This window comes from Coloeus monedula, assembly GCF_965178545.1.
Source record: "Coloeus monedula genome assembly, chromosome: 37".
Lineage (NCBI taxonomy): Eukaryota > Metazoa > Chordata > Aves > Passeriformes > Corvidae > Coloeus > Coloeus monedula.
The window spans coordinates 1,004,149-1,023,747 of record NC_138817.1 but is presented as its reverse complement, the minus strand read 5'-3'; the positions used below and the strand labels follow the sequence as shown (position 1 = coordinate 1,023,747).

Sequence of the window (19,599 nt, the reverse complement as noted above, 5' to 3'; positions counted from 1 at the left end):
CCAAAAATCCCCAAAAAATCGCAAAAAATCCCAAGAAAATCGCAAAAAAAATCCCAAAAAATCGCAAAAAATTGAAAAAAAATCCCCAAAAATCCCCAAAAATTCCCAATTCTTTTTACCTGTCCAGGACCTTCATCCCAACCCAAAATACCTCCAAGATCCTCAAAACATCTCTAAAAACTCCCCCAAAATCCCCAAAAAATCGCAAAAAATCCCTAAAAAATCCCAAAAAATCCCCAAAAATTGAAAAAAAATCCCAAAAAATCCCCAAAAATCCCAAAAATTCCCAAAAAATTCCCAATTCTTTTTACCTGTCCAGGGCCTTCATCCCAACCCAAAATACCTCCAAGATCCTCAAAACATCCCTAAAAACTCCCCCAAAATCCCCAAAAAATCGCAAAAAATCCCTAAAAAATCCCAAAAAATCCCCAAAAAAATCCCGAAAAATCCCCAAAAATCCCCAAAAATCCCAAAAATTCCCAAAAAATTCCCAATTCTTTTTACCTGTCCAGGACCTTCATCCCAACCCAAAATACCTCCAAGAGCCCCAAAACATCCCTAAAAACTCCCCCAAAATCCCCCCAAAAATCGCAAAAAATCCCTAAAAAATCGCAAAAAATCCCAAAAAATCCCAAAAAATCCCCAAAAAATCCCAAAAAATTCCCAAAAATTCTTTTTACCTGTCCAGGACCTTCATCCCAACCCAAAATACCTCCAAGAGCCCCAAAATATCCCTAAAAACTCCCCAAAAATCCCCAAAAAATCGCAAAAAATCCCAAGAAAATCGCAAAAAAAATCCCAAAAAATCGCAAAAAATTGAAAAAAAATCCCCAAAAATCCCCAAAAATTCCCAATTCTTTTTACCTGTCCAGGACCTTCATCCCAACCCAAAATACCTCCAAGATCCTCAAAACATCTCTAAAAACTCCCCCAAAATCCCCAAAAAATCGCAAAAAATCCCTAAAAAATCCCAAAAAATCCCCAAAAATTGAAAAAAAATCCCAAAAAATCCCCAAAAATCCCAAAAATTCCCAAAAAATTCCCAATTCTTTTTACCTGTCCAGGGCCTTCATCCCAACCCAAAATACCTCCAAGATCCTCAAAACATCCCTAAAAACTCCCCCAAAATCCCCAAAAAATCGCAAAAAATCCCTAAAAAATCCCAAAAAATCCCCAAAAAAATCCCGAAAAATCCCCAAAAATCCCCAAAAATCCCAAAAATTCCCAAAAAATTCCCAATTCTTTTTACCTGTCCAGGACCTTCATCCCAACCCAAAATACCTCCAAGAGCCCCAAAACATCCCTAAAAACTCCCCCAAAATCCCCAAAAAATCGCAAAAAATCCCCCAAAAATCCCCAAAAAATCGCAAAAAATCCCCAAAAAAATCCCAAAAAATTCCCAAAAATTCCCAAAAATTCTCAATTTTTTTTTTTGTATTCAGGACCTTCATCCCAACCCAAAACACCTCCAAAAACCTCAAAACATCCCTAAAAACTCCCCAAAAATCCCCAAAAAATCGCAAAAAATCCCCCAAAAATCGCAAAAAAATCGCAAAAAATCCCCAAAAAAATCCCAAAAAATCCCCAAAAATCCCAAAAAATTCCCAATTCTTTTTACCTGTCCAGGACCTTCATCCCAGCCCAAAATACCTCCAAGAGCCTCAAAATATCCCTAAAAACTCCCCAAAATCACAAAAAAATCGCAAAAAATCCCCCAAAAATCGCAAAAAATCGCAAAAAATCCCCAAAAAAATCCCCAAAAATTCCCAAAAATTCTCAATTCTTTTTTTTGTATTCAGGACCTTCATCCCAACCCAAAATACCTCCAAGAGCCCCAAAATATCCCTAAAAACTCCCCAAAATCACAAAAAAAATCGCAAAAAATCCCTAAAAAATCCCTAAAAAATCCCATAAAAATCCCAAAAAATTGAAAAAAAATCCCAAAAAATCCCCAAAAAATCCCCAAAAAATCCCAAAAAATTCCCAATTCTTTTTACCCGTCCAGGACCTTCATCCCAACCCAAAATACCTCCAAGAGCCCCAAAACATCCCTAAAAACTCCCCAAAATCCCCAAAAAATCCCCCAAAAATCGCAAAAAATCGCAAAAAATCCCCAAAAAAATCCCAAAAAATTCCCAAAAATTCCCAAAAATTCTCAATTTTTTTTTTTGTATTCAGGACCTTCATCCCAACCCAAAACACCTCCAAAAACCTCAAAACATCCCTAAAAACTCCCCAAAAATCCCCAAAAAATCGCAAAAAATCCCCCAAAAATCGCAAAAAATCCCCAAAAAAATCCCGAAAAATCCCGAAAAATCCCCCCAAAATTCCCGATTTTCTCCCTTACCTGTCCAGGAGCGGCTTCATCTGCTGCAGGCGCTGGGGGGGCCCGAGCACGGCGCTCTCCAGGGCCCCCCCCGGGGCCGCGAGGCTGGGGGGGGGCAGGGTGAGGAACCCCAAAACCTCGCGGCCGTAGACGGGGCTGAGGCCGCAGCGGAGCTCGTTGAGCCTCAGGAGCCTCTCCAGGCGCTCGGCGCGGCCCCGGGAGCGCCGGGATTCCAGGGATTCCTGGGGGAAAAACCGGGAAAAAAGTGGGAAGGAGGAGGGAAAAGGAGCGGAGAGAATCGGAGGAGGAACGGGGCCGAAATTGGGGCTGGGAGGGGGAAAAGTGGCAGGGGAAAGGCCCCAAAAATGGCCCCGAATCCTGGTGAGATTCCAAGGGGTTTTGGGGAAAAATTGGGAGAAGATTCCTAAAAAATCATGGAAAAAAAAGTCCCAAAAATTCCGAAAAAGTGGCACAAAAATCCTGGAATTTGACCTAAAATTGACCCCAAGAGCCTCAAAATCGGCACTAAAACGCCCCAAAAACGGCCCCAAATCCTGAGAAGTTCCAGAGATTTTTGGGGAAAAATTGGGAGAAGATTCCCGAAAAGATCCGGAAAAAAAGTTCCAAAATTCCGAAAAAGTGGCACAAAAATCCTGAACTTTGACCTAAAATCGACCCCAAGAGCCTCAAAATCGGCACTAAAACACCCCAAAAATGGCCCCAAATCCTGGTGAGATTCCAAGGGGTTTTGGGGAAAAATTGGGAGAAGATTCCCGAAAAGATCTGGAAAAAAAGTTCCAAAAATTCCTAAAAATTGGCACAAAAATCCTGAAATTTGGCCTAAAATCGACCCCAAGAGCCTCAAAATCGGCACTAAAACACCCCAAAAACGGCCCCAAATCCCGAGAAGTTCCAGAGATTTTTGGGGAAAAAATTGGGAAAAGATTCCTGAAAAGATCCGGAAAAAAAGTCCCAAAAATTCCTAAAAAGTGGCACAAAAAACCTGAAATTTGACCTAAAATTGACCCCAAGAGCCTCAAAATCGGCACTAAAACACCCCAAAAATGGCCCCAAATCCTGGTGAGATTCCAAGGGGTTTTGGGGAAAAATTGGGAGAAGATTCCCGAAAAGATCTGGAAAAAAAGTTCCAAAAATTCCTAAAAATTGGCACAAAAATCCTGAAATTTGGCCTAAAATCGACCCCAAGAGCCTCAAAATCGGCACTAAAACACCCCAAAAACGGCCCCAAATCCCGAGAAGTTCCAGAGATTTTTGGGGAAAAAATTGGGAAAAGATTCCCGAAAAGATCCGGAAAAAAAGTCCCAAAAATTCCTAAAAATTGGCACAAAAATCCTGAAATTTGGCCTAAAATCGACCCCAAGAGCCTCAAAATCGGCACTAAAACGCCCCAAAAACGGCCCCAAATCCTGAGAAGTCCCCGAGATTTTTGGGGAAAAAATTGGGAAAAGATTCCCGAAAAGATCTGGAAAAAAAGTCCCCAAATTTCCTAAAAATTGGCCCAAAAAATCCTGAAATTTGGCCTAAAATCGACCCCAAGAGCCCCAAAATCAGCACTAAAACGCCCCAAAAACGGCCCCAAATCCTGAAAAGCTCCAGAGATTTTTGGGGAAAAAATTGGGAAAAGATTCCCGAAAAGATCTGGAAAAAAAGTCCCCAAAATTCCAAAAAATTGGCACAAAAATCCTGAAATTTGACCTAAAAGTGACTCCAAGAGCCCCAAAATTGACCCCAAGAACCCCAAAATCATCACTAAAACACCCCAAAAACGGCCCCAAATCCTGAGAGGGTCCAGGGATTTTGGGGAAAAAAATGGGAAAAAATTCCCGAAAAAATCCATTAAAAAATCCCCAAAAATTCCGAAAAATTGGCCCCAAAAATCCTAAAATTGGCCCCAAAATCGACCCCAGGAGCCCCAAAATCATCACTAAAACACCCCAAAAACGGCCCCAAATCCTGGGAGATTCCAGAGATTTTTTTGGGAAATATTGGGAAAAAATTCCCCAAAAATCCCCCCACCCCCACAGCCCCTCCCCCACCCCAAAACCTCCCCAAATCCCCTCCCCCACCCCCAAGTCCCCCCCAAATCCCCCCAAAAGTCCCCAAATCCCCCCAAAATCCCCTCCCCCACCCTAAGATGCCCCAAAATCCCCTCAAAATCCCCCCAAAAGTCCCCAAATCCCCCCAAACCCTCCAAAATCCCCCCCAAAATCCCAAAATCCCCCAAAATCCCCCCTAAACTCCCCTCAAATCCCCCCAAAGTCCCCTCCCCCACCCCCAAGACCCCCCAAACCCCCCAAAATCCCCCCCAAATCCCAAAATCCCCCCAAATCCCCTCCCCCACCCCCAAAATCCCTCCCAGATCCCCCCCAAACCCTTCAAAATCCCCCCAAAAATCCCCAAATCCCCCCAAATTTCCCCTCCCCCAGCCCAAGAGCCCCCAAGTCCCCCCAAAAATCCCCAAAATCCCCTCAAAATCCCCCCAAATCCCCTCCCCCACCCCCAAATCCCCCCCCAACCCCCCAAAATTCCCAAAAATCCCCAAATCCCCTCCAAATCCCCCCCCACCCCCAAATCCCCCCCAAAATTCCCAAAAATCCCCAACCCCCCCCCCAAATCCCCCCCCAACTCCCCCAAAATTCCCAAAAATCCCCAAATCCCCCCCAAATCCCCCCCCAAACCCCCCAAAAATCCCCAAAACCCCCCAAAATCCCCCCCAAATCCCCTCCCCCACCCCCAAATCCCCCCCAAACCCCCCAAAATTCCCAAAAATCCCCCACAAAAATCCCCAAATCCCCCCAAATCCCCTCCCCCACCCCCAAATCGCCCCCAAAATTCCCAAAAATCCCCCCAAACCCCCCGAAATTTCCCAAAATCCCCTCCCCCACCCCCAAATCCCCCCCCAAAAATCCCCCCCAAAATCCCCCCCAAAATCCCCAAAAATCCACCCAAAACCCCCCCAAATTTCCCCCAAATCCCCCCCCAAACCCCCCAAAATTCCCAAAAATCCCCCAAACCCCCCCCCAAATTTCCCAAAATCCCCTCCCCCACCCCCAAATCCCCCCCAAACCCCCCAAAATTCCCAAAAACTCCCCAAACCCCCCCCAAATTTCCCCCAAAACCCCCCCAAAAATCCCCAAATCCCCTCCCCCACCCCCAAAATCCCCCCCAAAATTCCCAAAAACCCCAAAACCCCCCCAAATTCCCCCCAAATCCCCTCCCCCACCCCCAAATCCCCCCCAAACCCCCCAAAATTCCCCAAAATCCCAAAATCCCCCCGAATTTCCTCAAATCCCCACCCCCACCCCCAAATCCCCCCCCAAACCCCCCAAAATTCCCAAAAATCCCCAAAACCCCCCCAAATTTCCCCCAAATCCCCCCCCAAACCCCCCAAAATTCCCAAAACTCCCCAAACCCCCCCTAAATTTCCCCCAAAACCCCCCCAAAACTCCCCAAATCCCCTCCCCCACCCCCAAAATCCCCCCCAAAATTCCCAAAAACCCCAAAACCCCCCCAAATTCCCCCCAAATCCCCTCCCCCACCCCCAAATCCCCCCCAAACCCCCCAAAATTCCCAAAAATCCCCCACAAAAATCCCCAAATCCCCTCAAATTCCCCCCAAATCCCCTCCCCCACCCTCAAGATCCCCCCAAATCCCCCCAAATCCCCTCCCCCACCCCCAAAATCCCCCCCAAAATCCCCAAAAATCCACCCAAAACCCCCCCAAATTTCCCCCAAATCCCCCCAAATCCCCTCCCCCACCCCCAAAATCCCCCCCAAAATTCCCCAAAATCCCCCAAATCCCCCCAAATTTCCCCTCCCCCCCCCTTACCAGGTAGAACGGGGAGCGCGGGGGGGGCGGGGGCTGCCGGCGGGGGGGGGGGAGGGGCCGGGGCGGGGGGAGGGGAGGGGGAGGGGCCTGGGGTGGGGGAGGGGCGGGCGGGGGGCTGGGCCCCGCCCCCGGCACTTCCGGGTCCTCGCGGGGTGGGGGAGGGGCCGGGGGGGGAGGGGGGGGAGGGGCTGCGGAGAGAGAAAAGAGAGGGGGGGTCAGTGGGGGGAGGGGAATTTGGGGGGATTTGGGGGGATTTTGGGGAATTTTGGGAGGATTTGAGGGGATTTTGGGGGGATTTTGGGGGGATTTGAGGGGGTCCTGGGCTGGGGGAGGGGAAATTTGGGGGGTTTTGGGGGATTTTTAGGGGGATTTGAAGAATTTTTGGGGGGATTTGAGGGGATTTTTGGGGGATTTTGGGGAATTTTGGGGGGATTTTGGGGGGATTTTGGGGGATTTTTGGGGGGATTTGAGGAATTTTTGGGGGGATTTTGGGGATTTTTGGGGGGATTTGAGGGGATTTTGGGGGATTTTTGGGGGGATTTTGGGGGATTTGGGGGGGATTTTGGGGGGATTTTGGGGATTTTTGGGGGCATTTGAGGGGATTTGGGAGATTTTAGGGGGGTTCTGGGGGAATTTTGGGGGGATTTGAGGGGATTCTGGGGAATTTTGGGAATTTTTGGGGAATTTTGGGAATTTTTTTTGGGATTTGAGGGGATTTTTGGGGAATTTTGGGAATTTTTTGGGGGCTTTGAGGGGATTTTGGGGAATTTTGGGGGGATTTTGGGGGGTCCTGGGCTGGGGGAGGGGAAATTTGGGGGATTTTTGGGGCGTTTTGGGAATTTTTGGGGGGATTTGAGGGGATTTTGGGGGGGTTTTGGGAATTTTTGGGGGGATTTTGGGGGGATTTGGGGGAATTTTGGAATTTTTGGGAGGATTTGGGGGATTTTTTGGGGGGATTTGAGGGGATTTTGGGGGGTCCTGGAATTTTTTTGGGATTTTTGGGGGGATTTTGGGGGGTCCTGGGCTGGAGGAGGGGAAATTTGGGGGGGGGTTGGGGGATTTTTGGGGCGTTTTGGGGATTTTTGGGGGAATTCGAGAGGATTTTGGGGAATTTTGGGAATTTTTGGAGGGATTTGAGGAATTTTTGGGGGGATTTGAGGGGATTTTTGGGGGTTCCTGGAATTTTTTGGGGATTTTTGGGGGGGTTTTGGGGATTTTTGGGGGGATTTTGGGGGGATTTGGGGGAATTTCGGAATTTTTGGGAGGATTTAGGGGATATTTTGTGAGGATTTGAGGGGATTTTGGGGGATTTTGGGGGGGTTTTGGGGATTTTTGGGGGGATTTGGGGGATTTTTTGGGGGGATTTGAGGGGATTTTTGGGGGTTCCTGGAATTTTTTGGGGATTTTTGGGGGGGCTTTGGGAATTTTTGGGGGGATTTTGGGGGGATTTGGGGGAATTTCGGAATTTTTGGGAGGATTTAGGGGATATTTTGTGAGGATTTGAGGGGATTTTGGGGGATTTTGGGGGGGTTTTGGGGATTTTTGGGGGGATTTGGGGGATTTTTTGGGGGGATTTGAGGGGATTTTTGGGGGTTCCTGGAATTTTTTGGGGATTTTTGGGGGGGCTTTGGGAATTTTTGGGGGGATTTTGGGGGGATTTGGGGGAATTTCGGAATTTTTGGGAGGATTTAGGGGATATTTTGTGAGGATTTGAGGGGATTTTGGGGGATTTTGGGGGGGTTTTGGGGATTTTTGGGGGGATTTGGGGGATTTTTTGGGGGGATTTGAGGGGATTTTGGGGTGTCCTGGAATTTTTTGGGGATTTTTGGGGGGGTTTTGGGAATTTTTGGGGGGATTTTGGGGTGATTTGGGGGAATTTTGGAATTTTTAGGGGGATTTGAAAAATTTTTGGGGGGATTTGAGGGGATTTTTGGAGAATTTTGGGGGGTCCTGGGCTGGGGGAGGGGAAATTTGGGGGGGGGGGTTGGGGGATTTTTGGGGCGTTTTGGGGGGTTTTGAGGAATTTTTGGGGGAATTTTGAGGAATTTTGGGAATTTTGGGGGGTCCTGGAATTTTTGGGGGAATTTTGGGGGGATTTTGGGGGGTCCTGGGCTGGGGGAGGGGAAATTTGGGAGAGTTTTGGGGGATTTTTGGGGATTTTTGGGAGGATTTGAGGGGATTTTGGGGGGATTTGGGGGATTTTTGGGGGAGTTTTGGGGGGATTTGAGAGGATTTGGGGGGGTTTTGGGACAATTTTGGGAATTTTTGGGTGGATTTGAATAATTTTTGGGGGGATTTGGGGAATATTTTGGGAGTATTTTGGGAACATTTCGAGGATATTTTGGAAATATTTTGGGGATATTTCTGGAATATTTCGGGGCTACTCCGGGAATATTTTTTGGGAATTTCTGGAATATTTTGGGGATATTTCGGGAACATTTTGGGGGTTTTTTCAGGAATATTTTGGGGATATTTTGGGAATATTTGAGGAATATTTTGGGGATATTTCTGGAATATTTCTGGAACATTTTGGGGTTTTTTTGGGAACATTTCTAGAATATTTTGGGGATATTTTGGGGATATTTTGGGAACATTCTGGGGAATATTTTGGGAATATTTCGGGGAAATTTTTTGGGAATATTTCGGGGAAATTCCTGGAATATTTTGGAAATATTTTGGGGCTATTTCGGGAATATTTTGGGGCTATTTTGGGAATATTTCAGGGGTATTTTGGGAATATTTTTTTGGAATTTCTGAAATATTTTGGGGATATTTCAGGAATATTTTGTGGCTATTTTGGGGATATTTTGGGGAATATTTCTGGAATATTTTGGGGATATTTCTGGAATATTTTGGGGCTATTTTGGGAACATTTTGGGGGTTCTTTCGGAATATTTTGGGGATATTTTGGGAATACTTTTTGCAAATTCCTGGAATATTTTGGGGATATTTTGGGAATATTTTTTGCAAATTTCTGGAGTATTTCGGGGCTATTTTGGGAACATTTTGGGGTTTTTTTAGGAATATTTCGGGGATATTTTGGGAATATTTGAGAAATACTTTGGGAATATTTCTGGAATATTTCGGGGCTATTTTGGGAACATTTTGGGGGTTCTTTAGGAATATTTCGGGGATATTTGGGGAATATTTTGGGGATATTTCGGGAACATTTTGGAGATATTTTGGGAATATTTTGGGGATATTTTGGGGAATATTTCTGGAATATTTTGGGGCTATTTCTGGAATATTTCGGGGCTATTTTGGGAACATTTTGGGGTTCTTTCGGAATATTTTGGGAATATTTCGGGAATATTTTTTGCAAATTCCTGGAGTATTTCGGGGCTATTTTGGGAACATTTTGGGGTTTTTTTAGGAATATTTTGGGGATATTTTGAGAATATTTGAGAAATACTTTGGGAATATTTCTGGAATATTTCGGGGATATTTCTGGAATATTTCGGGGCTATTTTGGGAACATTTTGGGGTTTTTTTAGGAATATTTTGGGGCTATTTTGGGAATATTTTTTGCGAATTTCCGGAATATTTCGGGGCTATTTTGGGAACATTTTGGGGTTTTTTTGGGAATATTTTGGGGCTATTTTGGGAATATTTGGGAAATACTTTGGGGATATTTCTGGAATATTTCGGGGATATTTCTGGAATATTTCGGGGCTATTTTGGGGGTTCTTTTGGAATATTTCGGGAATATTTCGGGAATATTTTTTGCAAATTTCTGGAATATTTTGGGGCTATTTTGGGAACATTTTGGGAATATTTTTTGCAAATTTCTGAAATATTTTGCGGCCATTTTGGGAATATTTTGGGAATATTTTTTGCGAATTTCTGGAATATTTCGGGGCTATTTTGGGAACATTTTGGGGTTTTTTTAGGAATATTTTGGGGCTATTTTGGGAATATTTGGGAAATACTTTGGGAATATTTCTGGAATATTTCGGGGCTATTTTGGGAACATTTTGGGGGTTCTTTAGGAATATTTCGGGGATATTTGGGGAATATTTTGGGGATATTTCGGGAACATTTTGGGGATATTTTGGGAATATTTTGGGGATATTTTGGGGAATATTTCTGGACTATTTTGGGGATATTTCTGGAATATTTCGGGGATATTTTGGGAATATTTTGGGAATATTTTTTGCAAATTTCTGGAGTATTTTGGGGCTATTTTGGGAACATTTTGGGGGTTCTTTAGGAATATTTCGGGGATATTTGGGGAATATTTTTTGCAAATTTCTGGAGTATTTCGGGGCTACTTTGGGAACATTTTGGGTTTTTTTTAGGAATATTTTGGGGATATTTTGGGAATATTTGAGAAATACTTTGGGAATATTTCTGGAATATTTCGGGGCTATTTTGGGAACATTTTGGGTTTTTTTTAGGAATATTTTGGGGATATTTTGGGAATATTTGAGAAATACTTTGGGAATATTTCTGGAATATTTCGGGGCTATTTTGGGAACATTTTGGGGTTCTTTAGGAATATTTCGGGGATATTTGGGGAATATTTTGGGGATATTTCAGGAACATTTTGGAGATATTTTGGGAATATTTTGGGGCTATTTTGGGAATATTTCAGGGATATTTTGGGAATATTTTTTTGGAATTTCTGAAATATTTTGGGGATATTTCGGGAATATTTTGCGGCCATTTTGGGAACATTTTGGGGGTTCTTTCGGAATATTTCGGGAATATTTTGGGAATATTTTTTGCAAATTTCTGGAATATTTCAGGGCTACTTTGGGAACATTTTGGGGTTTTTTTAGGAATATTTTGGGGATATTTTGGGAATATTTGAGAAATACTTTGGGAATATTTCTGGAATATTTTGGGGATATTTCTGGAATATTTCGGGGCTATTTTGGGGGTTCTTTCGGAATATTTTGGGAATATTTTGGGAATATTTTTTGCAAATTTCTGGAATATTTTGGGAACATTTTGGGAATATTTTTTGCAAATTTCTGGAATATTTTGCGGCCATTTTGGGAACATTTTGGGGGTTCTTTCGGAATATTTTGGGAATATTTTTTGCAAATTTCTGGAATATTTCGGGGCTACTTTGGGAACATTTTGGGGGTTCTTTCGGAATATTTTGGGGATATTTTGGGAATACTTTTTGCAAATTCCTGGAATATTTTGGGGCTATTTTGGGAATATTTTTTGCAAATTTCTGGAGTATTTCGGGGCTATTTTGGGAACATTTTGGGGTTTTTTTAGGAATATTTTGGGGATATTTTGGGAATATTTGAGAAATATTTTGGGAATATTTCTGGAATATTTCGGGGCTATTTTGGGGGTTCTTTCAGAATATTTCGGGAATATTTCGGGAATATTTTTTGCAAACTTCTGGAATATTTTGAGGATATTTTGGGAACATTTTGGGAATATTTTTTGCAAATTTCTGGAATATTTTGCGGCCATTTCGGGAATATTTTGGGAATATTTTTTGCGACTTTCTGGAGTATTTCGGGGCTATTCTGGGAACATTTTGGGGTTTTTTTAGGAATATTTTGGGGCTATTTTGGGAATATTTGAGAAATATTTTGGGGCTATTTCTGGAATATTTTGGGGATATTTCTGGAATATTTCGGGGCTATTTTGGGGGTTCTTTCGGAATATTTCGGGAATATTTCGGGAATATTTTTTGCAAATTTCTGGAATATTTTGGGGCTATTTTGGGAACATTTTGGGAATATTTTTTGCAAATTTCTGGAATATTTTGCGGCTATTTTGTGGCTATTTTGGGAATATTTTTTGCGAATTTCTGGAGTATTTCGGGGCTATTCTGGGAACATTTTGGGGGTTCTTTCGGAATATTTCGGGGATATTTGGGGAACATTTTTTTTGGAAATTTCCGGACTATTCTGTGGCTCTTTCGGGACCCTTCCAAGGCCGTTTTTTGGGACCGTTCCGGACCCCTTGGGGGGATGGGATGGGTGGGGGAGGGGTCTCACCCGTCTCCGCCGCCGCCGCTGCTCCGCTCTGGGGGGGTCCCGGGCTGGGGGTGGGGGAGGGGTTGTGGGGTGAGGGGGGAGGGGCGGCCGGCAGCACCCTGAGCAGGGGGGGCCGGCCGGGGGTGGGGGAGGGGCCGGGGGGCGGGGGAGGGGCGGCGGGGGGGGGTCCCTGGCGCACCACGATCTTCACCACCCCCCCACTGTTCACCAGCGGCGCCGGCACTGCGGGAGAGAGAAGGCAACGGGGTCAGGAACACCCCCAAAAAAACCACCCGAAAACGGGGATTCAGCCCCAAAAAAACCGCACCTGAAAATGGGGATTCAGCCCCAAAAAAACCACACCCGAAATGGGGATTCAGCCCCAAAAAAACCACACCCGAAAATGGGGATTCAGCCCCCCAAAAAAACCACACCCAAAAACACACCCGAAAATGGGGATTCAGCCCCAAAAAAACCGCACCCAAAACCACCCGAAAATGGGGATTCAGCCCCAAAAACACACCCAAAATGGGGATTCAGCCCCAAGAAAACCACACCCAAAACCACCCGAAAATGGGGATTCACCCCCAAAAAAACCGCACCCAAAACCACCCGAAAATGGGGATTCAGCCCCAAAAAAACCACCCAAAAATGGGGATTCACCCCCAAGAAAACCACACCCAAAACCACCCGAAAATGGGGATTCACCCCCAAAAAAACCACCCGAAAATGGGGATTCAGCCCCAAAAAAACCACCCAAAAATGGGGATTCAGCCCCAAAAAAGCCACACCCGAAAATGGGGATTCACCCCCAAAAATGGGGATCCACCCCCAAAAAAACCACACCCGAAATGGGGATTCAGCCCCAAAAAACCAACCGAAAATGGGGATTCACCCCCAAAAACCGCACCCGAAATGGGGATTCAGCCCCAAAAAAACCACACCCAAAAACACCTGAAAATGGGGATTCACCCCCAAAAAAAACCACCCGAAAATGGGGATTCACCCCCAAAAAAAACCACACCCGAAAATGGGGATTCAGCCCCAAAAAAACCACCTGAAAATGGGGATTCACCCCCAAAAAAACACACCCAAAATGGGGATTCAGCCCCAAAAATGGGGATTCACCACCAAAAAAAACACCCAAAAATGGGGATTCAGCCCCAAAAAAACCACACCCAAAACCACCTGAAAATGGGGATTCACCACCAAAAAAACCACACCCGAAAATGGGGATTCAGCCCCCCAAAAAAACCGCACCCAAAACCACCCGAAAATGGGGATTCACCCCCAAAAAAACCACACCCGAAAATGGGGATTCAGCCCCAAAAAAACCGCACCCGAAAATGGGGATTCAGCCCCAAAAAAACCACACCCACAAACACCTGAAAATGGGGATTCACCACCAAAAAAACCACACCCAAAATGGGGATTCAGCCCCAAAAAAACCACACCCAAAAACACCCGAAAATGGGGATTCGGCCCCAAAAAAACCACACCCGAAAATGGGGATTCACCCCCAAAAACACACCCGAAATGGGGATTCAGCCCCCCAAAAAAACCACACCCAAAAACACCTGAAAATGGGGATTCAGCCCCAAAAAAACCACACCCAAAAACACCTGAAAATGGGGATTCACCCCCAAAAAAACCACCCGAAAATGGGGATTCACCCCCAAAAACACACCCGAAAATGGGGATTCACCCCCAAAAAACCACACCCAAAACCACCCGAAAATGGGGATTCGGCCCCAAAAAAAACCACCCGAAAATGGGGATTCAGCCCCAAAAAAACCACACCCGAAATGGGGATTCAGCCCCAAAAATGGGGATCCACCCCCAAAAAAAACCACACCCGAAAATGGGGATTCACCCCCAAAAATGGGGATCCACCCCAAAACCCACACCCGAAATGGGGATTCAGCCCCAAAAAAACCACACCCGAAATGGGGATTCAGCCCCAAAAATGGGGAACCACCCCCAAAAAAACCATACCCGAAAATGGGGATTCAGCCCCAAAAAAACCACACCCAAAATAGGGATTCACCCCCAAAAATGGGGATTCACCACCAAAAAAAACACCCAAAAATGGGGATTCAGCCCCAAAAAAACCACACCCAAAACCACCTGAAAATGGGGATTCACCACCAAAAAAACCACACCCGAAAATGGGGATTCAGCCCCCCAAAAAAACCGCACCCAAAAACACCCGAAAATGGGGATTCACCCCCAAAAAAACCACACCTGAAAATGGGGATTCAGCCCCAAAAAAACCACACCCAAAAACACCCGAAAATGGGGATTCACCCCCAAAAAACCACACCCAAAATGGGGATTCACCCCCAAAAAAACCCACACCCGAAAATGGGGATTCACCCCCAAAAAAACCACCCGAAAATGGGGATTCAGCCCCAAAAATGGGGATTCACCCCCAAAAAAACCACACCCGAAAATGGGGATTCAGCCCCAAAAATAACACCCAAAATGGGGATTCACCCCCAAAAAAACACACCCGAAAATGGGGATTCACCCCCCCAAAAAACACACCCAAAAATGGGGATTCACCCCAAAAAAACACCCAAAATGGGGATTCAGCCCCAAAAAAACCACACCCGAAAATGGGGATTCAGCCCCAAAAAAACCACACCCAAAATGGGGATTCACCCCCCCAAAAAACACACCCGAAAATGGGGATTCACCCCAAAAAAACACCCAAAATGGGGATTCAGCCCCAAAAAAACCACACCCGAAAATGGGGATTCAGCCCCCCAAAAAAACCGCACCCGAAATGGGGATTCAGCCCCAAAAAAAACCACACCCGAAATGGGGATTCAGCCCCAAAAATGGGGATTCACCACCAAAAAAACCACACCCGAAAATGGGGATTCACCCCCAAAAAAACCGCACCCGAAAATGGGGATTCAGCCCCAAAAAACCCACACCCGAAATGGGGATTCAGCCCCAAAAAAACCACACCCAAAAACACCTGAAAATGGGGATTCACCACCAAAAAAACCGCACCCAAAATGGGGATTCAGCCCCAAAAAAACCACACCCGAAAATGGGGATTCACCCCCCTAAAAAACACACCCAAAAATGGGGATTCACCCCAAAAAAACCACACCCGAAAATGGGGATTCAGCCCCAAAAAAACCACCTGAAAATGGGGATTCAGCCCCAAAAAAACCACACCCGAAAATGGGGATTCAGCCCCAAAAAAACCACACCCAAAATGGGGATTCACCCCCAAAAAAACACACCCAAAAATGGGGATTCACCCCAAAAAAACCACACCCGAAAACACCTGAAAATGGGGATTCACCCCCAAAAAAACCACACCCCAAATGGGGATTCACCCCCAAAAAAACCACACCCAAAAATGGGGATTCAGCCCCAAAAAAACCACACCCGAAACCACCCAAAATGGGGATTCAGCCCCAGAAAAACCACACCCAAAATGGGGATTCAGCCCCAAAAAAACCACACCTGAAATGGGGACTCAGCCCCAAAAAAACCACACCCGAAAATGAGGATTCACCCCAAAAAAACCACCCGAAATGGGGATTCACCCCCACAAAAACACCCGAAAATGGGGATTCACCCCCAAAAAAACCACACCCGAAAATGGGGATTCAGCCCCACAAAAACACCCGAAAATGGGGATTCAGCCCCAAAAATCACCCAGAGGGATCAGGACCCCCCCAAATCACCCAAAGGGAACTGAGACCCCCCCAAAAATGGGGATTCCCCCCCAAAATCACCCAGAGGGGAATGGGAACCCCCCAAAATTGGGATCCCCCCGAAAATGGGGTCCCCAATTGGGTCTGGGGTCTCTGGGGGGGGGTTCCCAAATGGGTCTGGGGGGTCCCAGGGGGGTTTTTGGGGTCCCCAATTGGGTCTGGGGGCTGTGGGGGGGGTCCCCAAATGGGTCTGGGGTCCCCAAATGGGTTTGGGGTCTCTCTGGGCAGGGTCCCCAATTGGGTCTGGGGTCTCTCTGGGGGGGTCCCGGGGGGGTTTTGGGGTCCCCAATTGGGTCTGGGGTCTCTCTGGGGGGGGTCCCAGGGGATTTTGGGGTCCCCAATTGGGTCTGGGGTCTCTCTGGGGGGGTTCCCAAATGGGTCTGGGGGGGTCCCAGGTGGATTTTGGGGTCCCCAATTGGGTCTGGGGTCCCTCCCCCCCCCCCCTTACCTTGAGCCGCCGCCAGGGGGAGCCCCAGGCCGGGGGGGGGCGGGGCCGGGGCCGGGGCCGCCCCTCCCCCCACGGGCGCCAGCAGGGTCACGTGGGTGGGCGGGGCCAGCAGGTGCGGGGCGCCCCCCGCGGCCACCAGGTGAAGCACGTTCCCTGGGGGGAGGGGGCGGGGTCAGGGGGCGGCGGGAAAAGATTCCCGAAAAATCCCGGGAAAAGCCCCGGGAAAAATCCCGGGAAAAATCCCCCCGAAAACGCCCCAAATTTGGCTCCAAAATCCTGAAATTTGCACTAAAAATGACACCAAGAGCTCCAAAATCGGCACTGAAACAGCCCAGAAATGGCCCCAAATCCTGAGAGAATCCCGAGGTTTTTGGGGAAAAAATTGGGAAAAGATTCCCGAAAAATCCCAGGGGAATCCCGGGAAAAATCACCCCGAAAATCCCCCAAATTTGGCTCAAAAATCCTGAAATTTGACCTAAAACCGACCCCAAGAGCCCCAAACTCGGCACTAAAACAGCCCAGAAATGGCCCCAAATCCTGAGAGAGTCCAGAGGTTTTTGGGAAAAGATTCCCGAAAAATCCTGGAAAAAATCCCGGGAAAAATCCCCGGAAAAATCCCCCAAAAATTTGGCTCAAAAATCCTGAAATTCGCCCTAAAAGTGACCCCAAGAGCTCCAAAATCGGCACTAAAGCAGCCCAGAAATGGCCCCAAATCCTGAGAGAGTCCCGAGGTTTTTGGGGAAAAAATTGGGAAAAGATTCCCGAAAAATCCCCGGGAAATCCCGGGAAAAATCACCCCAAATTTGGCTCAAAAATCCTGAAATTTGCCCTGAAAGTGACCCCAAAAAGCCCAAAATTGGACCTGAAACACCCCAAAAATGGCCCCAAATCCTGAGAGAATCCAAAGGGTTTTGGGGAAAAAATTGGGAAAAGATTCCCGAAAAATCTGGGGAAAATCCCGGGAAAAATCCCACCAAAAATCCCCCAAACTTGGCTCGAAAATCACCCCAAAAAGCCCAAAATTCGCCCCAAAAGTGACCTCAAGTACCCCGAAATTGGACCTAAACTGCCCCCAAAATGGCCCCAAATCCTGAGAGGTTCCGGGAATTTTTTAGGACAAATATTGGCATAAGATTCCCAAAAAATCCCGGAAAAAATCCCAAAAATTGACCCAAAAATCCTAAAACTCACCCCAAAATCAACCCCAAGTACCCCAAAATTGGAACGAAACCACCCCAGGAATGGCCCCAAAAAACCCTAAAAACCCCACCCCAAAATCCCCCCAAAACAGCCCCAAAATCCCCCAAAAATCTGCCCCAAAAAAACCCCAAAACCCCCACCCAGAAATCCCCGAAACAGCCCCAAAATCCCCCCCAAAATCTGCCAAAAACCTCCCCAAAACCCTAAAAACCCCAAACCCCCCCCAGAGTCCCCAAAAATCCGGCAAAAAACCCCCCAAAAATCCCTAAAACTCCACCCCAAAATCCCCCCAAAATCCCCCAAAAAATCCCCCATAAAAAACCTAAAAACCCCACCCCAAAATCCCCAAAATCCCCCCAAAATCCACCCCAAAAAACCCTAAAACCCCCCCCAAACTCCCCAAAATCCACCCAAAACCTGCCCCAAAAAACCCACCCCAAAATCCCCCCAAAACACCCCAAAAATCCACCCAAAAACCCCTGAAAACCCAAATCCAACATCCCCCCGAAACAGCCCCAAAATCCCCCCAAAAATCTGCCAAAACCCACCCAAAAAACCCCAAAACCCCACCCCGAAATCCCCGAAACAGCCCCAAAATCCCCCCAAAAACCCTAAAAAGCCAGGCCTGAAACCCGCCCAGAACACCCCAAAATCCCCCCGAAACCCCCCAAAAAAACCCTAAAAACTCCCCCCCAAAATCCAGCAAAAATCTGCCACAGCCCCCCAAAAAACCCTAAAAACCAAACCCAAAATCCCCCCAAAAATCCCCAAAATGCCCCCAAAAATCCACCATAAACCGCCCCAAAAATCCCCCCCAGAAATCCCCGAAACAGCCCCAAAATCCCCCCAAAAATCCCCCAAAAATCTGCCAAAATCCCCCCAAAAAACCCCACCCCAAAATCCCCCCAAAAATCCCCCAAATCCCCCCAAAAAACCCAACCCTGAACCCCCCCAAAACACCCCAGAAGTCCCCAAAATTCCACCAATCCCCCCCAAAAAGTCCCTAAAACCCCCACCCCAAAATCCCCCCAAAATCCCCCAAAAATCTGCCCCAAAAATCCCCAAAAACCCCACCCAGAAATCCCCAAAACAGCCCCAAAATCCCCCCCAAAATCCACCAAAAGTCCCCAAAAATCCACTCAAGAAACCCTAAAAACCCAACCCCAAAATCCCCCAAAAAGCGCCCCAAAAACCCTAAAAACCCAACCCCAAAATCCCCCCAAAACACCCCAAAAATCCACCCAAAAATCCCTCATAAAAACCCTAAAAACCCCACCCCAAAATCCCCCCAAAAATCCCCCAAAAGTCCCCAAAAATCCGCTCAAGAAACCCTAAAAACCCAACCCCAAAATCCCCCCAAAACACCCCAAAAATCCCCCAAAAAACCCCCCAAAAGTCCCTAAAAACCTCAACCCCAAAACTCCGAAAAAACCCCAAAATCCCCCCAAAAATCCGCCCCAAAAAACCCTAAAAACCCAACCCCAAAATCCCCCCAAAACACCCCAAAAATCCCCAAAAAACCCCCCAAAAGTCCCTAAAAACTTCAACCCCAAAACTCCAAAAAAACCCCAAAATCCCCCCAAAAAACCCTAAAAACCCAACCCCAAAATGCCCCCAAAACACCCCAAAAATCCCCCCAAAAGTCCCTAAAAACCTCAACCCCAAAACCCCGAAAAAACCCCAAAATCCCCCCAAAAATCCGCCCCAAAAAACCCTAAAAACCCAACTCCAAAATGCCCCCAAAACACCCCAATTTTCCCCCAAAACCAAAACCAAAAAACCCCAAAACGCCCCCAAAATAAAAAAATCTCCCCAAAATCCCCCAAAATTCCCAAAAAACCCTAAAAACCCCCAAAATTTCCCCAAACCCCCAAATTCCCTCCAAAACACCCCAATTTCCCCCCCCAAAATAAAAAACCCCCCAAAATTCCTGAAAAATCTCAAAAATTCCCCCAAAATTCCCAAAATTTCCCCCAAATCCAAACCCCCAAATTCCCTCCAAACCACCCCAATTTCCCCCAAAACCACCCCAAAAATTGCAAAAAATATTCAAAAAAAATCCCAAAAAATTAAAAAAAAAATCCAAAA

The 19,599-nt window shown here is 46.4% G+C and overlaps 1 protein-coding gene across 1 annotated transcript in view; it reads right to left on the bottom strand.

Moving 5' to 3' along the window:
- Nucleotides 1-19,599, bottom strand: part of SRCAP (Snf2 related CREBBP activator protein) — a 124,769-nt gene that overhangs the window by 29,118 nt on the left and 76,052 nt on the right. Inside the window, exons 23-26 of the mRNA XM_082300179.1 lie at nt 16,312-16,464; nt 12,145-12,366; nt 6,176-6,363; nt 2,348-2,568 (exon numbers count right to left, since the gene is read on the bottom strand). Coding sequence (XP_082156305.1) covers nt 2,348-2,568; nt 6,176-6,363; nt 12,145-12,366; nt 16,312-16,464 — 784 coding nt within the window. The remainder of the gene's footprint in view (nt 1-2,347; nt 2,569-6,175; nt 6,364-12,144; nt 12,367-16,311; nt 16,465-19,599) is intronic.